This window comes from Notothenia rossii (genome assembly GCF_949606895.1).
Source record: "Notothenia rossii genome assembly, chromosome: 3".
NCBI classification, from domain to species: domain Eukaryota; kingdom Metazoa; phylum Chordata; class Actinopteri; order Perciformes; family Nototheniidae; genus Notothenia; species Notothenia rossii.
The window spans coordinates 82,168,571-82,184,570 of record NC_136901.1 but is presented as its reverse complement, the minus strand read 5'-3'; the positions used below and the strand labels follow the sequence as shown (position 1 = coordinate 82,184,570).

Sequence of the window (16,000 nt, the reverse complement as noted above, 5' to 3'; positions counted from 1 at the left end):
TATTGGTGACAGAGTTAACATTGGCAGAGTAATGGATTTATTTCACTCTCTGCGCTATTGCCGCTCAAGTGTGACAGATGGATGCTGAGTAGAGATCGACTGAAGGACTGTGTGAGCTCAGACGGAAGATCTATTTAGACTGACTGCAGCAAACACACAGAGCCCTCTGCCTAAATGTAACAGTGTCTCATGCAGACAGAAAATGTGGGGTTTTGCCAACATAAGTATTCTTTTAGTATTCTTTTAACTTTCTGTTACAGATCTGTTATGCTGTCATACTCTGCTTTTTTAAAGCCACGCTTTGTTTCCTTCAGAACTTTTTTACCCATTGTTTCTGTTTCTCTTTATTTTCTAACCCTAACCAGTACTGATCAATTTTTGCTATTAACCAATACAAAATAAGAATAGCATCATCTCAGCAGGTCTGGTCTTAAACAAGAACAAATACAAAAAACACAACCTGATGAGGCTAGTCTTCCAAATTGTCAGTGCCTCAACATAATAAGAGTCCTATTTCCATAAAGTAGACCGTGTTGAACAAAGACACCACTGACCTAACAGTTCAAATCTTTCGTTCTTTTGTCTTGACATTTAGAGCACTCTCTGAGATTGGAACAAACTGATCAGGGTCTTGTGGACCTCTGATTGAGCCACATTAATGTGAGACTTCTGATCTGTTGTGCAATAGAGGGAAAAACAAATCTTCACACAAAGAAGTGTCATGAATTTTTCATGAGTGTACCGAGTCTCCCCAGGACCCTGCTCTGAATTATAAGCCCAAACACAACTCTTTAAAGAGTGAGAATAGCTAATACATTAAGCAGCAAACACACGTTAAGTTGTTTATCATTTATGAAGGACTCAGGAGCAATCATAACATTGTTTTTGTTTTCATTACTTATGGAAGTGTTCTGATTGTCTTGTATTCATGATACGACTGTTGATTCTGTTATTGTAAGATATCAGTGAGCAACATCAAAATGCTAAATACAACCTTGCCTCCAGGGAAACACCTGATAAATTGCCTTCATTATACAGCGCTTCTTTGTCTGAATTTCTCTTTACATGGAATTACCTTAACATCCATGATAAAATCAGGATGAAATGCTGTTTAGTTGGAGCTGATATGGTACAGAGCGCTCGATTGTTTCCAGCAGTCTTTCTCATAAACATTTTAATGTGTTTTCACCACACGTTTTATATTTACTAAATCCTTATTCTAGGTTTTGGCTTTTTTTTTATTTAACCTTGATTTTGGGAAAACGAAAGTGCATTTGTATCTGCACAAGCCCAACATATTAATCAGAGGGCAGCCATCTTGTTTACCTGTACTTCTTCTTTATCCTGGATCTGTACAGAATGGTGATCATACAAAAAATAAAATCATTATTTATATGTGTTGCAGTATAGAAAGTGCAACAAATTCTTTTTTTATAGCTGAGACCATAGTGAGAAATGCAAACTGTCATTTTGGAAAGCCCAAGTAACATCTTAATAGTCCAACACTCTAATAGTTTGATTCAACTATCATTTAAGATGAAGGGATTTGTAGCACTTCCTTTAACATGTTATATGCAAAAACCATCAATCTAACTGCATCAGGCTTTTACTAGCATCTTAAATTCATCATCCATTTGATCTCTATCTTTTTTAGCCGATTGAGTAATTCATTTATAATTAATTGACAGTTTCCATCCAAGTATGGCTCCTTACTGATGGATTTAAAAAAAATGTTTTGGCAAATGATCACTGCAAAATGATGTTCTCTAGAATCTAATATAAAAATGTCAGTTAAAGAATTCGAACAAAATCCTATTGCTATCCATTGTATGTGGTTGTACTGAATCCTGACCATTGCATTTATGCCTCCATGAATGCAACCGACCTTAGAGACACTTTTAGTGTTATTCATCAATGTGTGTCTGAATAAATCTCATCAGGGTTGGACATAAAAAGCATCACAGAAGCGCTGCAGCCTCATGTTGCTTTCTCTTTCTTCGTGTTTCACAGTGTGTCCCCTTTGGTCAGGAGCCATGGCTTCATTGACTTTAATGTGGCTCTCTATGCTTTCTGTGACTTCCAGGACTCAACGCTCTGTCCTTTGATCCATCAGCCAACAACGACCCTCTCCAGTTCAGCGGCTCCAGTGGGCCGCTGGTGACGGAGTGTCCTCCTCTGGAAAACACTGCTGAGAATAGCAAGAAGAGGAAGAGAGCCAACCTGCCTCCAGGTACTGACAGCTGCCTCACTGCTACTCCATGGTCTCAAATCCTCACCGTTTTACCCGTCAAATGTATATCCAAGTGGCCTTAACTGTCGACATTCAAAAAACTTTGATACGACAGCTAGATTTTCACTCTTCCTTTCCTGCCACCAAAATCAAAAAACTGCGATGGGAAATGTTGCATAATCCTGTCATTTTGGTGGCGTTATGAGAAAAAGTGGCTTAGCTCAGTCTTTGTTGTTTTTGATTAGCTTGCCATGTCCTCCGGCTCTGGTTGTCTGGCCTGTTTGGAGGTCAGGCAGCTGCAGCCGGAAACTGCTCCTCTGAGATCGTGCGCCTGACTGTCTGTTACCGTGCCAACACGACCTGCCAATCACAAGCGCAAACACACCTTTAGCTTTTTCTCACTGACCAAAAACAGGGATGCACTGAGAGAAGTTTGTCTGTGCACATGTGTGTTTTTGTCTGTTAGGAAGCTTGCTACATAATTAAATAGTCATTTGAGTTAGCTGCTGGTAATGCTTCAAATTAAAAGACTTTCTAATTAAAGAATTAAAGAAGAAACTAATTAATTGCTTTGTAAGTAATAGAAAAGAGGCTCCTTAAGACGAAGAGGGGTTGTTGCATCCTCTCTGATTTTTTTTTTTTTGGCGTTGCTAATTGGACTGGATTAATACTCTACATTAACACGGTCCTAATCAACAATTCATCCTTTCTTCACATCTTCACATGCAAGAGTTCATCCTGATAAAGTTTAATTTCATTAAATTCACTGACCTTGTCAAAATATAATTGGATAATGTGTAACGGAGGATTGTCAAACAACTAGGAAATGTCCAATCTGCTTCTTTAATTTCCTCAGATGTGTTAAAAACACAACCTCCCTTCAGTTGATGTTACCAACACTGCCCTGTTTTCACAATGATCCAGACCCCATATCAATTCTGCTTCATTAACGCAAACTGTGAAGTTTTTGTTCTGTGTTGGATTCAATTTCAATATGAGCAATGAGTTCCCACTTGTCACAATATCATTACTATTATGCACAATCACACTGTCTAGTACAAAAAGGTTCCTTCTTTGCCTTTGTCTTATTGTCATACTTATTCATTATTCAAAGATCAGAAGAGATTTTGAACAATATTATATAGTTGTATTAGTGTTCACTGATGAAAGCCAATCAGAAAGCCTTAAGATGAAAGCATTCCCCTTCTTCCTCATTCTCCAACAAGTTATTTATATCCGGCGTAGTGACTAGGAGACCTTTCTGCTTATAACATTAAAGAATGCAGAATAATGAAATGACTTCCTGATAATGTCAGGGTGCTATTTATATTGTTTATACACTTTAAAATGCTGCTGTATTGCGATGCTTTACCAAACCTTAAAATGGTTTCTTTGTTATCATCCTGCTTTCTCCACAATCACTCTTTCAAATGCATACTGTTATTAGTAGAGATATGGTCCAAAATGATTGGGTATTGCTTTCAGCTGAAGGAGTCAAAGCTAAATGACACATCAGTGCAGTGTGTAGAACTGGCTTCACAATATTGGTCAACCAACACAAGGACCCAGGACTTTAACCGCACAGTCTCCTCATGTTTTAGGTCTGTACCAGGTACATACACTGAACAAAAATATAAACGCAACACTTTTGTTTTTGCTCCCATTTTTCATGAGATGAACTCAAAGATCTAAAACATTTTCTATAAACACAAAATAACCATTTCTCTCAAATATTGTTCACAAATCTGAAAAAATCTGTGATAGTGAGCACTTCTCCTTTGCAGAGATAATCCATCCCACCTCACAGGTGTGGCATATCAAGATGCTGATTAGACAGCATGATTATTGCACAGGTGTGCCTTAGGCTGGCCACAATAAAAGGCCACTCTGAAACGTGCAGTTTTGCTTTATTGGGGGGGTCTGGGGGGGTCCGAAAACCCTAGGGTTAAACCCTAACCCTAACATGTCACCCATCTCCTTCGTATAGAGTTGATCAGGTTGTTAATTGTGGCCTGTGGAATGTTGGTCCACTCCTCTTCAATGGCTGTGCCAAGTTGCTGGATATTGGCAGGAACTGGAACACGCTGTCGTATACGCCGATCCAGAGCATCCCAAACATGTCAGTGGGTGACATGTTAGGGTTAGGGCTAGGGTTTAACCCTAGGGTTTTCGGACCCCCCCAGACCCCTCCAATAAAGCAAAACTGCATGTTTCAGAGTGGCCTTTTATTGTGGCCAGCCTAAGGCACACCTGTGCAATAATCATGCTGTCTAATCAGCATCTTGATATGCCACACCTGTGAGGTGGGATGGATTATCTCAGCAAAGGAGAAGTGCTCACTATCACAGATTTTTTCAGATTTGTGAACAATATTTGAGAGAAATGGTTATTTTGTGTATGTAGAAAATGTTTTAGATCTTTGAGTTCATCTCATGAAAAATGGGAGCAAAAACAAAAGTGTTGCATTTATATTTTTGTTCAGTGTATTTCTGCCGTGTTCAAGGAACCTGAGGGGCCGAGCATCGGTATAGTACACAACATAAGCAGTTCACTAATATACTCTAGCAACACTGCTTACAACCTTATAAATAAGAAAAGCTGCTCATGCAGAGAGTATCCCAGAAAATGTATTTGGAAACATTGCTTTATCTCTTAAGTTGTAATTCTGAAACAAATCAATGTTTCCTGTTGTTTGTTAGAGGGTTTAGAGCACAGTGGGAGAACAGGGGGAAAGTGTTTTTGCAGTGCAAATGCTTCTGAATTGTCAAATGTTCAGCTGTGGAAACCAACTTTTTAGAGGGACTACACTGTGTTGGGTTCAGATTGAGGGTGCACAGTAATGTGTCATCTGCCATTCAGCTGAGGTCTTTGTCATACACGTGCTGGTTGAAAACTCAGTAACACTAACAAATGGCCAAGAAAAAGCTTTTTCTGTGAGAAATCCATCTGGAAAAATCTTGTTCCTTTTACTTTCCTACCATAATTATATACAGTAGAATGGGGCTGTGGTCGAATATTCAAAAATAATGATTTCCTTTAGTAACTACTTTTCCTTAATCTCGATAGGAAAAGTCCAGTCAAAGAAAGATGTGAAAGTGAATTCAAAAGGACTTGAGGAAAGACAAAGAGATGCAAAGAGAATCCAACTGCAAATACAGACAGTTTATTTTATTTTTAACACTTACTGTAGCAAACAAATAAGTATGGCTACATTGACTAACTCAATGGTGTTCAAGTCAAATGAAGGTTGCTGTCCAAAACAGAATCACACCTCTTCAGAAATATTTTTTTTTTTTTAAATGTTTGCAAAGTAAACAGTGAAGGCGGATTTAATTAATGGCTGGATGGTGTGTTTTAAATGTAGCTGCCAGAAGGAATTGTGGGAAAGCATTATCTCCTTTCTATTGGTAAAAGATAATCCAGTGTACTCTATGCTAAAAGCCTTCAGAAAGTCAGTATTAAATCACCTTTCCTCAGTATAAAGAACATTTGACTGGCATGGCTGCCACTTAATATTTTTGGGAAATTCCACTCTGAGCACAGAGCAGGTTTCTAGTTAACTTCAGCTTTCTGATGGAGCTCCGACTCATTAGCATTCATGCCGATTGAGTCTCGTTAAAGGTAACTAATGGAAAGATTTTCCTCATTACAATTAACACTACACTTGATAATCCATCGTGCATGTGTGCAGCATGCAGCTAGAATCCATAGCAACTCAAACACTTAACCAATAGCCAACTGTCTTTTGTTTAAATAATTAGTTAGGAGGTTAACAATGCAACTGGCAAACTGATTTCATTTCATTTCAAACCTTTATTTATCCAGGTGTATCCATTGAGATCATTGATCTCTTTTTCAAGGGAGACCTGCTCAAGTAGGTTCCACATGAAACATAAACAGAACAACAAAAAGGACATCATACAGCATCATTACAGGGATTACAATTTACAATAACTATCCACATGAACAGGTACCAACAGCTTCTGATTGAGTAGCATCCAACCGAGCTTTAAAAACATTTAGTGGCACCAGATTGCTCAGTTTCCATTTCAATTGCAGACTATTCCAAGACAGAGGAGCTGCACATCTAAAAGCTGTCTTCCCTAAGCAGTTGCCTGTTTGATGTGGCTCATGAGAAATCCATGTCATTCCATACCTAATGCCACCGTGCTGATAGATTATTTACTGATGATCTTTAAAACACCACTCCTAGACCAAGCAACAAGCAACCCTGATGCATAATTAAGACGAGAGGCCCTCACCTCCTGTCAACACTTACACGGAACGTTTGAAGTTGAATTGATATTCTGTTCACCCAGCCTCAAAAATAGAGTCCACTAACTTCAGACTCAGTGTGACTAACTCAATATTTTTATTTAGTTGAGTATGAAACAGCTTGAGAGAAAATGTATCCCATTGGAAATCATAACCACTTTTTAGGAAATTTATCGTTTTTCCGACTCTTTTTTTGGGTAAAATGTTGACTTTGTTGATCAAACATTATTGTTGTTCTCTTAAAAGTTGGAGAGGATGCACTTTGCTCTTTATGTGTCTTCTAACAATCCATAATAAGTGGTGCCTTGGGGCAGCAGGCACACTGCACGGATTATCCTTACTGTCTTTTTTTATCAGTTTTACAACACAGCCGGAGATGGCCATTTTCCTTCAGGTCCTGCTGTGTTTAAGCTGCAGGTGGTGAAGAGAATGGGGTTTGGAAATGATTCTCATTTTTTTTTTTGTGGAGCAGGATTTCCCTTCTCACAATGAATATAAATGGCAGTTCCTAGCAGCCGCAGAAGCTGGATTTCATTATCTCGCGCCTTTTATGTTAATGAAATACTAATCCTCATTAGTGAAGCAGTTCAAAACAAAGTTAAGTTTGATTTGCAAGGTGATACGGAGACACGGTAGAATTAAATGCATCAATAAGATAAGACTTTCAATCCAGAAAAAAATGAGGAAAATAGTTGTCTTGTTTTATTTGCTTAAACACATGTGTGTCCTTGAGGTCAAACTCATGAAACATTTGTAAAGTTGATTTTTTAAATCGGTACTGTATTCTAAATGTCTTCTTTCCTGCCTTTGTTGGAGCAACGCTACCTTTCTCTTGATTGTCAGTAGAATAGTGTAACAACTATGGGCTGTACTGTGCACCCTGTGATCCGTGTCTCTGCGCACATGCACAAAATGAACAAACTAGTAACCCAATCATATCAAAACAGCTCCATTTCACTACTGTAGGTCAGAACCTCTACCAGTGGTTTTCTCAGACCTGAGAGGGAGGGGCTCCACAGCTGTGGATAGCAAAGGTCCTGTCACTTTGGTAATGAGGTGTGTTTTTACTCACTGCACACACTGCTGTGCCTGCAGCAATCCTTAACTAACACCCTTCACCTTTTGCAGTCTAGTAAGGTCAATAGGAGTACAAACATGAGCACAAAACAGCCCTACTTAAAGGACCAGTACAACCTTTTGAAAATGTATATGTCATATAAAATAAACATATATAACTTAAGGACAAGAGAATGTGTCCTAGGAGACTGTGCTGATCAACAAGCATTCAACAGAAGTTTTCTGCAGTTTACCATATAGACTGCTTCCACTGGAAACTGCCTGTGTCTGTGCAGCAGACATTTATTTGTATGAAATAGTTCTTTGAAGGAGAGTGTTTGGCCTTTGGCTGAATGGGTTTCAAGTACCCTTGTAACAAGGTTGTTTGACTGAGGAAAGAAATATTGAGAAGTGATCGAAACACTAGGGATATTTTTAAACCTTAGGCTAAACGGATTTGTCGAAAGCATTTCCAATTCCAGGATTAAAGATATCCCCCCCCACTTGTGTTTTTCTGTGCATAAGAAATCAATTCATTACATTTGATCACAAATGGCAGTTTTAGCAATTCAAATAATTGTATTCTCACCGATCCAATTTATTTTGCATTAACCTTTAGTTGGAGCAAAGAGAGGTGTTGAATAACATGCTATTGATTCTAAAGCATAAAGGTTAATGTAATCGAGCAAGAGAAAATAAGAATGCATGTTTTTTAGTTAGGGAGTGGTGTAAAGAAAACGTTGTGTGTGCCAGTTAGCTGCTGCACTTTTACCGGTGTACGCAGGACAATCCTCAGTGACTCCAGCCTTGGTCCGGGCATTGGGTGATCTGAAACCATGTTATCAGTACAAGGTCCCTTACGGTAGGGTGTCGTCCACATCCTGTATTTATTACTCTGACCCCTTCATGATGGTTTTCAGTCTGACTGGCATTCCCTGTGTGGTGCAACCCAACCTCAGACCTAAACTGCAGTGTGGTTTCTCTTTTGAGAAGGTTTTGTATAAAGTTTCCAATATTGCATGAACCAGTATTTCTTTTTGTGTGGCTTCTTTTTTTGGGAAGTAATGGATTTGAGCATAACAAACAGTAATGCGATGTCATTGACCCAGTACTGGCAGGCAAAGAGCCATTGCAAGGTAAATAATGTATTGAGATACTTAGGCTGTCAGAGATGACAGTCCATTTAGATATATGGCTGTCCTAGAGAGGTGTGTGTATGTGTGTGTTCTGATTGCTGCTTGTTGAGGTCAGCGAGGGGGGAGGGCTCCAGCTTGATGTCAGTCTTTGTGATGCTGAGGCTACCAGTGACCCAGAAGATTTAGAGTGATGTTGATGGACGGGGGATGACAGACTGAAGATAGAAGTGAACTCATTAGCTCACAAACAGGATGTCTGAATCATGTGGGGCACTGTAAAGTATTCAGTCTGGATGGAGCAGCTTCTGCAGTACTGTGTGTCTTGACCACATACAGTGGGGGAAAAAAGTATTTAGTCAGCCACCAATTGTGCAAGTTCTCCCATTTAAAAAGATGAGGCCTGTAATTTTCATCCTAGGTATACCTCAACTATGAGAGACAAAATGAGAAGAAAAAATCCAGAAAATCACATTTGTCAGATTTTTTAAGAATTTATTTGCAAATGATGGTCGCAAATAAGTATTTGGTCAATAAAAAAAGTTCATCTCAATACTTTGTTATATACCCTTTGTTGGCAATGACAGAGGTCAAACGTTTTCTGTAAGTCTTCACAAAGTTTTCACACACTGTTGCTGGTATTTTGGCCCATTCCTCCATGCAGACCTCCTCTAGAGCAGTGATGTTTTGGGGCTGTCGCTGGGCAACACGGACTTTCAACTCCATCCAAAGATTTTCTATGGGGTTGAGATCTGGAGACTGGCTAGGCCACTCCATGACCTTGAAATGCTTCTTACGAAGCCACTCCTTCGTTGCCCGGACGGTGTGCTTGGGATCATTGTCATGCTGAAAGACCCAGCCACGTTTCATCTTCAATGCCCTTGCTGATGGAAGGAGGTTGTCACTCAAAATTTCACGATACATGGCCCCATTCATTCTTTCCTTTTACACGGATCAGTCGTCCCGGTCCCTTTGCAGAAAAACAGCCCCAAAGCATGATGTTTCCACCGCCATGTTTCACAGTAGGTATGGTGTTCTTTGGATGCAACTTAGCATTCTTTCTCCTCCAAACACGTCTAGTTGAGTTTTTACCGAAAAGTTATATTTTGGTTTCATCTGACCATATGACTTTCTCCCAATCCTCTTCTGGGTCATCTAAATGCTCTCTAGCAAACTTCAGACGGGCCTGGACATGTACTGGCTTAAGCAGGGGGACACGTCTGGCACTGCAGGATTTGAGTCCCTGGCGGCGTAGTGTGTTACTGATGGTAGCCTTTGTTACTTTGGTCCCAGCTCTCTGCAGGTCATTGACTAGGTCCCCCCGTGTGGTTCTGGGATTTTTGCTCACCGTTCTTGTGATCATTTTGACCCCACGGGGTGAGATCTTGCCTGGAGCCCCAGATCGAGGGAGATTATCAGTGGTCTTGTATGTCTTCCATTTTCTAATAATTGCTCCCACAGTTGATTTCTTCACACCAAGCTGCTTACCTATTGCAGATTCAGTCTTCCCAGCCTGGTGCGGGTCTACAATTTTGTTTCTGGTGTCCTTTGACAGCTCTTTGGTCTTGGCCATAGTGGAGTTTGGAGTGTGACTGTTTGAGGTTGTGGACAGGTGTCTTTTAAACTGATAACGAGTTCAAACAGCATTAATACAGTTAACAAGTGGAGGACAGAGGAGGCTCTTAAAGAAGAAGTTACAGGTCTGTGAGAGCCAGAAATCTTGTTTGTTTGTAGGTGATCAAATACTTATTTTCCACCATAATTTGCAAAGAACGATTTTTTTCTTCTCATATTGTCTCTCATAGTTGAGGTATACCTAGGATGACAATTACAGGCCTCTCTCATCTTTTTAAGTGGGAAAACTTGCACAATTGGTGGCTGACTAAATACTTTTTTGCCCCACTGTATGTTTCACCTCAAGGAGAGAAAAGTGATTTAACATGCGTGTCAAGCTGTGAAGGGCCTGCCTCTCTTTTCCATCTGGGATTCAGTAAGCTTCAGTCAGAACATACCCGTCCATGCTCTGGGACAGATGAGGACTGCACATTGCTGCATGTCTGTGTGGAAAATATGGTATACACAGCGGGTCTTCATCCAACAATTATTTTCACTATCAATCATTTTCTGCTCATTTTCCTACAATAAATTGTGTAAGTTAAGTCTAGGTAATGTCAATAAATATTCATCAAGTGGTTGTTATAACAAACCATCTGTCCAATAAGATATTAATTCTAGATTCCTAAAAATCTTAAATATAAATAAATTAAATTAATACATTCAGAATATCAGACAGCGCCTTGGTAGCATTATTATTTCGCAATATCCTCATTTATGCCAGCCTTGCTGTGGTCCAGGTCCACATTGAAATCCCAATCCTCCTCCATCCATTCTACTGATCATCACAAACGGCAAAATAAAATGTGGCTTCATCCTTTTTCCTTTTCTCATTTCTCACCTCCATCATCTTTAGTTGTGCTCTCTTGGTCATCCTAACCCCTCTGCACGCCGCAGTGCTCAGGGATTTAGTGTCACTTCACCCCATCTTGAAAAGCCTACAAACAAATGAGATCTAAATAATTCACGTTGCCAGAAGGCGCTCTATTCTGCTCCGTCTGTGGACTCACGCCAAACCTAATGTGTCGAGATCGGAAAAGATTCTAATACGAAAACCTAAACCTGCCTAACCAAAGCAAACAGGAGCATTGTTTTGCACATGGCTTCCCTCCTATTATTATTATTATCATTATTATTTATACACAGCAACAGTGTAGGGAAGATAAACAATTAGCACTTAGATGAGTTGTTCTCTTAGTCCCTCCCAAATAGCTTGGCCCCTGGCAGGGTTTCTGAATAATATTCTAAGATCCCATTTTGGTTTTTATCTTTAACTTTGCTAAACTGATGGACATAGCCTACAGGCGAGATTTTAAAAACGGTTAGTGTTGTTTGCTGGTATATTTATGCTCTTAATGCTGATACCAGTCAACTGAAAGAAAATGCAATGCCAGCTATTTAATTTTTTTCTAGCCAAAGCTGAAATAGTTTGATTGTTTCAGGAACAGTATGCAGATGGTAAATGGACTGTACTTATATAGCGCTTTATCGGGTCTTTACGACCCCTCATTGGCTTTTACATACTACGAGTCATTCACCCATTCATTTCACACCTCATTCATCCAGAGCAGTGCCATTTGGTCTAGGGAACTAACATTCACACACCATTGCTGCACGGGCAATATATCGAATCTAATATTAGTGGTTTTTAAATATGAATTGGACAAAACAAGACAATTCGAGTCACCTTGGGTTTTTAAAAGAGTCACTACTAAAAGACCTAACATTTTGTATTTATTTATAAATCCAAGTATTATATCTGAGACCTGTGCTTGTGACTATTCATACTATCAAGACAAATAAGGTTGATTTAATATCAAGAACTCTTTAATTACATATGTCTTCAAAAGCCAGCAGCATTATACGCAGCCCTTCCTCTCTATTTCTACCCTCCAAGCACTTGTTCAATTATACTGAAATAAAACTGTCATTTCCTCCTGTTAAGGGAATGTTCTCTAACAAAAAAGGATGGCCAAAGATGTAAGGGCTCAGAGGGTTTAATTACACATGTGAATGATGTTGAGAGAGAGGTATTATCTACAATGTTTGTCGTGAATCCAGCAGCCACCGTCAGATTTCTGTACGTCTGAGAGGGCCCAAAACACCAAGGAGTAACCGCTCTCTCGGATAGGGCGGATTACCTGATGAATTATTGATATTGTCTATGTGGGCGAGCTTTGTTTCTCCTATACAGGAAGCTAAATTTGGTTTCATCTAGCCTCTGGTGTTTCTGAACTCATTTAAATTGTAAGAGGAGGATGTTGGGCCCACATTACAATCCTTCTTCCCTCTACTCTAATTGAAGATTGCACATTGAGCTGATACAACATGACACCACATTATACAGGAGGTGACATGTTCGGCATTACATTACACACATGCAAAGATTGAGTAGTTTATGTATTTACATCAGGGAAAACTTACAGAAATAAGTACAGTATAGGGACTAAACCATAGCAAATACTAAAATGTTGCTTTTGCTGTCTATTTGTATTGTTTTGGTTTTGTCTGTGCTACTTCACATTGGTTACCTCAGTGAGGAGCTGTAGGAATCACCCTGTGTTATGCTCACAGCAGCATGTTCATCACAGAGACCCCGCGGCTCTTCTCTTCTTCTATCAACACCTCTCCATCCATCCTTCGCTCCCCTCGTCTGGCCTTCTGTCTTCCCTCTCAGCCTCCAGCCGGGTTAACTGATCCGCACCAGCTGCCTCTCACTGCCTTGCATTACTGCTCTGAACCCATGTGCTGAGCATTTCCTCAGCCTCTTGTCTCCTTCGTCATCCTGGCACCTTTTTACAACCCACTTTTATCCACATGGCTCTGTGAAAGGACATTGTACACGTTGTAGTAGTGAAGAGAGTAGTGCTCTGATTAGTGAAAGGATGACTGGATGTACACCTCTAATACTGTTTGGTAGATGTTTACCTCCATTTAAAAAGCAAGAGTAAAAAGAAACAAATCTAAAAAAATGGTATCTGCTACATTAGCTTTTTGGCATGATTTTTTTATTGCATCGTTTAGTCTTTAAAATGCTTGTTTTAATTTCCCACAGCCCAAGGTTAAACCATGAGAGTCCTTGTGGTATTCAACCTTCAGATCAAACCCCCACTATATTATTTTTACTTGCAGTGTATGCCAAAGGAAAGCAGAACATTTTGAATGATTACAGAATAATAAATATAGTAACTTTCTGTTTATCAACAAAGGCACCAATTACACTTTGCGCAAGTGTAATTACACTTAGCCCCATATGTCTGTCTCTGTTAGCCAGGTCGCTAATCTGATTAAGCTAAGTTTTCCCAGGCTACATGCAAATCACGTTCAGCCCTGCTCCGGTCCAGAGGCTGGTGGGAATACATCGTAAGCTTTTTCAATAACTGCCTAAATCAACAAAAGAAGATAACTTCAGCACAACAAGGATTGTCAAGCAAGAGTCTGATAACATCTATACTTAAACATAAACACATGGATTAATTACATTTATTGTGTGTGTGGGCTCTTACTCATGCTGCTCCCTCAACACACACGATCAATGCTATCTCACCCACACAGCCAGGTCAGTGGTAGAACTAATATATATGTATAATAAATGTCACAGCAGCTAGGTGTGCCTTCTGTATGTCTCGTGTTGAAATGTCTGGAGCTGTTTGGTGATACAAACGCTCTCAACAGGGAGAAAGAAAGCTAATTCCAATGACTCTACAAGTCATTTTAGCCCTTATCACAGGGGGCAAACCATGGGGGCAGAGGCTTAGAGCACCTACTTCTACAGACTGCTAGTAACAATAACGAAAAGTAACGTTTACATCTATGATGGATATGCTTTTACATTTTTCGACCCCGACCTGGTTAGATTCTCACACTGGCTTTTGGTGCAGACATCTAGTTGGGGTATGTTAGGGAAGTTTTAACAAGGCTAATCAATAAACAGTGTTAAAAACCCTTTCTTCCACTTATTGCTTGATCAGATTCCTTCACTTAAGGGTATCTAGTTATTACCAGAAGTCTTTGACAGGAAAACCCCAGTGATGTTTTTCCACTCTGTCATCCTTGCAGCTCATTTGGCATCGGGAGGCCTGTTAAGCTGTACTCATAGAGCGCCACCCGGCCATACATAATGCATGATTGTACCAGCTTATACCCAACCAAGAGACAGTCTGTTAATGTCAGTGACTCTGAGCAGGCTATCACAAAGACAGACTACAGTAGGATACAGAGTGTGGGCTCACATTGTGACAGGTAGTACAAACTCGACTATTTTTATTACGTTGTTGCCAAGGCTCAATAAAAATGTCATAGGAGATCTGCACTGTAGCTGACCCTATGTTTCTGACTCCTTCTAAAGAAACACATACCGTATATAAGCAAGCAAGCACCACTTTATTTATACACCACATTTCTTGTCAAGGGAAATGCAGTGTTCTTAAAAACAACTAAAGAAAAACAAGCATAAACAAAGGAGTGATAGTGGAAATACTATATAATTAACAAGATAAAAGCAAGACATGCTATAAACTTTAAATCGATATAATAGCTAAGACTATTGATTCATTATTCTTATTAAAAACTCTGCTGATTGTTCTCATCTAATGTCAGAAAAATAGTGAAAAATAGCATCTGCAATTTTCAAGAACCCTATTTAATTTCTTCAAATACAGACATGTTGATCATGATTTCCAATCTAGTTGCTGATTTATTTTCTGTTTCCCAGTCCACATCTCTTTCAGCCTTTACTTCGCTGATCGTGACCAGACTTTTTTAGTACCTACATTTTTGTTTAAAGGGTACCAATCTCACTTCTCTCTGGCAACAGCAGCCAAGACAAACGCAGACTTTCATCATACAGGTAGCTTTTGTGGGAAGGTTTGAAATACTTGATGGATCAGGAGAAAGTCTCTACTAAGATTCTGCAAGTTTCTCACGGCGTCTCTACGGTGTGTAGGAAGAGCAAACATACTCTGCTCTCAAAGACTAATTATATGCTAAACCGGCCCCTTCTCTAACATTAACTTATGATGCACTCGATCTTTAATCAGTATCTTCCTCCTACTCTTCTAGTATTTGTTTGCCAGTGGATATCGTCATTATGAGTAGGTGGATTAGCGAGATGACAATATGTAAACTTAATGAAATCACCTTTACAGCACCACTGTGTACACTGGTTCTACACATGGGAAACCACCGGTGATATACACTTTTGGAAACGGGACATTCATTCTCTCTTGGAAATGGAAGACCTAATTATCTCAGCCTACAGTGATGTATTTGGACATAAAGTAGAATAATGAAGAAGTCAATAGTGACACTGTAGCTATGGGAAATCTAGACTGGCCTCACTAAAAAGAACCGCAAGGACCCAAGTGGAGCATGTCGATGACGTATATTGAATGATTTTCTATTTATCACTGCAGTTTTTTTTATATACATGCCAATGATACTGATCCAATGAGAAATGCAGATGGTGTTTGGCCTGACTACAGTTTGACAGACTGTATAGTGGGAGCAAGTCTCTGCTTTTTGATGTGTCAGTTCTTATTTATTGTTGAGGCTGCATGATGATGTTGGTATCAACAGCGGTGGCTTTGTTAACAACCTTTTTAGCGATACACTGCTCGGCCTGACTTCCCCCTGCTGTGTTTGTATTGTATACGAATGGGTTTAATCTAAAGTCAGCACACCACATAATTAG

At 39.6% G+C, this 16,000-nt stretch overlaps 1 protein-coding gene across 11 annotated transcripts in view; it reads left to right on the top strand.

Annotated features, from left to right (window-relative positions):
* LOC307031982 (ecto-NOX disulfide-thiol exchanger 2-like) overlaps window positions 1-16,000 on the top strand; it is a 193,265-nt gene that overhangs the window by 87,613 nt on the left and 89,652 nt on the right. For 9 of the 11 annotated variants that reach the window (XM_079669632.1, XM_079669630.1, XM_079669633.1 and 6 more), the window contains one exon: window positions 2,084-2,230. The exons of the other annotated variants lie outside the window; for them this stretch is intronic. In XM_079669632.1, the coding sequence (XP_079525758.1) occupies window positions 2,084-2,230 (147 nt within the window). The remainder of the gene's footprint in view (window positions 1-2,083; window positions 2,231-16,000) is intronic. 11 annotated transcript variants of the gene reach the window in all.